General features: G+C 37.1%; 1 protein-coding gene across 1 annotated transcript; it reads right to left on the bottom strand.

Moving 5' to 3' along the window:
- Positions 1-2,293: 2,293 nt before the first annotated feature.
- On the bottom strand, positions 2,294-2,606 carry LOC145665867 (histone H4 type VIII-like). Its single transcript, XM_081732981.1, is given in 2 exon segments — positions 2,294-2,590; positions 2,592-2,606. Coding segments are annotated over 2 exon segments (312 nt in total).
- Positions 2,607-5,769: the final 3,163 nt, after the last annotated feature.

The following is a 5,769-nucleotide window of genomic DNA, read 5'->3' as shown; positions in this document are numbered from 1 at the left end:
TTTGTTTATCTGTGAGACGAAACTCTCTATTCAAACAATGACGCTGATTACAAACGATTTTCTCTTGAGCGCAAATTGCTCTGGAAGGCTGGAAAAGAACAGGCAAATTTCTCTTGATGCTAGCAAAAATATTCTGACTTAGTCTCTTACTATTTTTCTAATATTTATATGCAGACAGTGCAGGGGCAGATCCAGGACCGACTTCTGGGGGGGCGGTGGGTTGTCATACTGCTACTTTTAAGGGCTCCAAACTTTGGATGGGTTTTATTTATATATATATATAACATAAGAAAGTTTCCTCTTCTGAAGGGGGGGGGGCAATCGCCCCGATCGCCCCTCCTGGATTCGCCCCTGAGACAGTGTATATTGTGAGAGAGTTAGTAGACATTTTATTGATAATGCTTGAATATATCATAGCAATTAGAAGTCACGTAAATAAGTCGCGAATTCGATCGATCTGTACTAGGATTGGGATCTGAAGATCCTACGAAACCTCTTAGTTACATATAGGTCACTATATACAGGGTGTAACAAAAAGTGGTGATGTCAAAATTTTAGGAGTGGATTCCTTATGGGTAGACAAGTAAAAACGTTCATGTGTTCATAAGTCAGGAAATGCATTGTCACAGATTTACGGTCATTTGAAAATGAAATGAAATCTTTAGTTTTATGTCCCACGGTTATGCCAGTTAAGCTAAAGGAGACGGCGATGATGAGAGATGAGTGAAATGGTGGAACGAAGAAAGTTGGAGGAAACGGGAGAACCCCGAGAAAACTCAGGAGCACGATGTTTGTCCACCACAAAGTTACGGTCATTTGTGTCTGATAGGCATGTATATTTGCATTCTTGGCTCTGAAGATGCAGAACACTGTGTTGATGGTTGTAGCTCCTGTGTGATGCATTTCTCTTCCGGTTTTGGGTTTTCACAAACAATTGTGGTTGTGCTTTCGTCACTTTTCTATTTGTAGTATTGTTACACTTTAACATTAAGGATATTAAACTTGTCATTGTTTTGTTCATGATTTTGCAGACATTTTTGCTGATTCCTTTACCACTCAGTGCGAAATGAGCACACTTGAGCTCGTTGGAATCTGTGTTCCATACTCTTCCGGCTGTTGTGTCATTTACGGTTCTCTGCTTATGAGTAGGGAAACAGGAGCGTCCAGAATGTGACTATTTGAAGCCGTCAGGTGGCTCAATGGCCGTAAATTCTGTAACAGTGCATTTCCGAACATTTTTATGGTCATATGAACTTTTTTACTTGACTATCCATAATGAATCTACCCTTGAAATTTTGACGTGTCTTTTTGATACATCCTGTAAAGGGCATATAACAACATATTTAGCATATAGCTGCATAAAATGGCCAAACATTAGACATATTCAAATTGATGGACCTCATTAAGATGAACATAATGAAGTAGGAAGAGGAGGAAGCTTGGTGGCTCAGTGATAGAGCCATCGTTCCAGGTTACCGGTTGGATAACGGGCGACACAAGTTTGTGGACAACATGGATTGTCTCGGTATTTTCCTTTTTTCCTCCTACATCCGTATTACACTAAATCACTTGATAAATAATTGACTTTCATTGATCATCCGTTTCCTTTAGGATAAAGACGTATGACGGATGACCGTTCGCCATAAAATTAGAAATTTCATTTGATTTCATTTCCAAATTATATGAGTAGTTTTTGAGAAAATGAAAATGTACTGTATGTATATATTTTTCTTGTATATATTTAACAATCAGTCAAGTTTGGGAGAGGCAAGACTGATTTTCGTGTTTTCCATTAGTATGTGATTGATTAAAACGTATTTCTTTCTCGAATTCACGGGGGAAAGGGAAAATTTCCTCCCTGAAGGACTAAATGACATCACTGCTAACAATTGATGCTGTATGAAAAACAAGCTACCTATTAGAATAAAATTCATAGTAAATTATACATTCATTAAACTTCTTATTCTAACACTAGTAGGAGGACAATCTTTAGTATGGTTCAAGTGCGTACCCACGGGGAAGTTCTATCGGATTATCTAAGAATATAGGAGACACTAATTAACAATTACTTATCGTCTTTAGGTGTTTAGAATAACACAGGTTCAAAATTACATAGACGTAGCCTAAGGGGTCCACCTGGTCCGGATACCCCCCCCCCAAAAAAAACCTTCGAACTCGACTAAATATTTGCACATTTTTTTTTAAATAAAACTATACTTATTTAGCAGAGAAATACTTGCAATAGTGTCATACTTGCTATAGTTATGTCAATTTTGTATCCGAGGTCCCGAATTTAACCTCCGAAACCGTACAGGGTTCTTTCTTGCCTCTTCAAGGCATTCACAACATCCATAGCTACCACTGTCTTCTTCTTGGCGTGTTCTGTGTATGTAACAGCATCTCTGATTACATTCTCCAGGAATACTTTCAACACTCTTCGGATCTCCTTATAAATGAGACCAAAGATACGCTTCACACCACCACGGTGAGGAAAACGCCTAATAACGGGTTTGGTAATACGCTGGATGTTGTCACGAAGAACTTTGCGGTGGCGCTTGGCACCTCTTTTGCCAAGACCCTTGTCTTCTTTTTCCACGTCCTGTCATTTCGATATGTTACTGCTTCGCTCGCTACACACGAGACATACCTTGACCTTACTCACAATTTATACTGTTTCTTTTTCTGATAAGAACAAACTAATTTTGCAATTTTTCCTGAGCATATAGGTGTTGTTACTTAAGGATTATTTGTTAATTTTTTTCGGGTGTAGAAAAATGTAAAGAAATCTTCGAGTTTAACATCCTTTAGGGTAAGTGGACGATTATTAAAGCAAGTGAATGATCATGGAAGAATTCGTGGAATGAGAAGCTGGGAGTACCCCGAGAAAACCCAAAAGTACGATGTTGTCCGCCAGAAACTCACTTCAACAGGGATCGAACCAGAGATCTCACACCGAGAAAAAAATCGCATGTGGCGTGCTCCAAAAACATAGGTTACATGTGTAAATTCTGTAGCTTTTGGACTTAACGTACAGCAAACGAATAACTGAAAACGTATATTTTATATGTATTTTCCGTATAAGTGTTCCGAATAAACTACGGAACGAACGAAAGAACTGTTCATAGGCGGTCAGGTTTTCACATACAGATGTACGTATGTAACATATAGCTGACGTATGTAAGATACGTATATGTATGTGATATATGGAAGACTGTGAGCTGTCAGACATCCTGCAGCGGCAACATCTAAGCGAGAAGAAGGACATGGATAACGCATGCTCCGTACTGATTTCTGTAGTAAACATAGGTATACCGTATATGTGTACACTGTCCGGATAACTGATTTTTCTCAGTTCACGCACTAGAGATAAGTGCTATACCACTGAGTCACCGTGCTTCTTCCTGGCACGTAGCCAGGATTTTGTGAAGGGGGGTCCGTGACATGAAGTAATGTGGTCATCACACCAGGGGCTCGATCATTCTAAACTATTTTACTGGAACATATATTGGTTCGTTTAGCCAGGATTTCGTAACGGGGGGGGGGGGGATGACATGAAATTCTGAAGGCCCAGAAGCTAGATCAATCTAAACTACTTCACTATCAACATATTGCCATTTGGACAATAAAATGAGGATATGTTGGTAATTATTTTAATAACTAACTATCAAAAAATGTCGAGTAAAATAATAATTAAAAAAAAAAAACTATTGAAAAAGATTTTATAATATTTACTTCCTTCCTCTGTACATTCAAATATAACAATTTTCCTTTCATTATGACCTCAACTATTATAAAAAGTACATATTCACTGTTACAAAAAAGTACGTACTCAATAATGTCTTGTAAAATATTTTACAATATCTGCGTCCCTTCCTCTGTTGAATTAAATGTTAACAGAACTTTCTATCTACATATTTTTCTTTTACTATTCCCTCAACTACTGTCTGTTCCAAATGGCAGGTTAAACGAGCAGTAGAAAATTGTTTTTGAAATAACATGTTTGATAGTGCAAGGATGCAATTACGAAAAATTATGAAAAAAAAGTGTCCACGCTGTTACACAACGGCACTATGCTTTCGGAAGCCTGAAATCTTCCTGACTAGTAGCAGAATTCTGAGAATCCCGTAACTTTTCTAGAAATTTCAAATTCGCTGATTTTTCCAATATATCTCGCTCATCTCGCCCCCATGTATTGCAAGTAATACAAATCTCCTCATAAAAAAGAGTAACCAAAAGCTTGCAGTAGATTTTACTTTTAACGCTGATCCTTCTTTTTCTCATTTCATTTTGTTTCATCCTTCCTTAATATTTTTCATTTCTGGTCGCGAAGGTGGGGGTCCGGACCCCCCCCTTGGCTACATGCTTGCCCCCCACACTTTTCGGCAGTAGACTAATATCCGTTCGGTATTATATAAACATAGTGGGTCCCTCTCCGAAAGAAATTCTGGGTGCGCTCCTGCCCGAATTCCCCTTTCCACCCAAAGTTTACAACGATATTGTATATCTGTTTTTGTGAATTTCTTCTATTTTTGTATCTTGGGTTTTGGACAACGGTGCTTAAAAGTACACAACCTGTTGTGTAGAAGTAAAATGAAGAAAAAAAGAAGATATATGTTGTTGATTCTAAATATAAAGAAATAAGGTTTAATCCAAGGATCTTATAAACTAGAGGATCTGCCCTTACAACAAAATCTTGAAGCCATACGTCACAGTTTCACCACCTCTTCTCTGCCCACTCCGCCCAATAGGATCGCTATGTTTTGAACCAACAATCATGTCGGAAACGAAAGTAGCCAATCAGACGATGGCATAAACGAGAGTAGCCAATCAGATGTGCCGATTCTCGGTTGTTTTTCGGCTTCATTGATTTAATAAGGTGAAGATACATATGGGCAGATCCTCTATTTTATAAGATCCTTGGTTAGTAACTGAAAATATATATCTTGATTATATATCACCGTAACAGCAGATAGTTGTTTATTTAAAATTGCTATGACAACCAAAAAGGAAAATTATTATTATTAATAGAGATATGAAAAAGAATAAAAAGGTAATAGTGATTCAAGGTGGTGTGTCTGATTTAATGTTATGTATTGAGTATTTACGTATTAAGGAAGTGTAATTGAACGTGTTGACATATTTAAAAAAAAATACGCGAACTGTGGGCTGAATGTAGCGTATAAAATAGGAAAAATAATATAATCGTTACAAGTTATACAAAATATTGGCACCACTGGTTGAACGATTGCACCAATGGGGGCAGTTGTGTTATAATTACTGATTAATGTTCACTATTCATATCAATATCTTCACCTATAGCGCTAAAGAAATGACTTAAACGTCGAAAAGTCGATAGATAAGAAGAAGAAGTGAAAATAAACGGGGCAAAAACTTGAAAAGTATGAGATAAAGGGTTATTAAAGAAAACGATAAAAGTGTAAAAAAAAGAGAGAGAGAAAGAAAGAAAGAAAGAAAGAGCATGAAGTAAAGAAAAAAAAGGTGATGCTACCAACCATGTTGAAAGAAATGATTAATTGCGAAAATTCTCGAAGATTCACTCCCACTGCAACGTACTGGCTTGAAAGGTAGAAGATCAGAGTTTCTCCCGTATTTTTTTTCATTTTCTTTTGCACAACATATACACTCAATTCCTTTTTATTTTCTTTTTCTGTTCTAAAAGACGAAAAGATCTGTTTCTGTTGATGGCAGCTAAGTTATGGATGAGTCTGTTTACAAAATTCTATTTATATTCTTGCCCTTTTCTCTACA

The sequence above is a fragment of the Thermobia domestica genome, chromosome 12 (genome assembly GCF_964235325.1).
Source record: "Thermobia domestica chromosome 12, izTheDome1.hap1.1, whole genome shotgun sequence".
Lineage (NCBI taxonomy): Eukaryota > Metazoa > Arthropoda > Insecta > Zygentoma > Lepismatidae > Thermobia > Thermobia domestica.
Note: the sequence above shows the minus strand (reverse complement) of the source record. Positions and strands in the feature narration are given on the sequence as shown.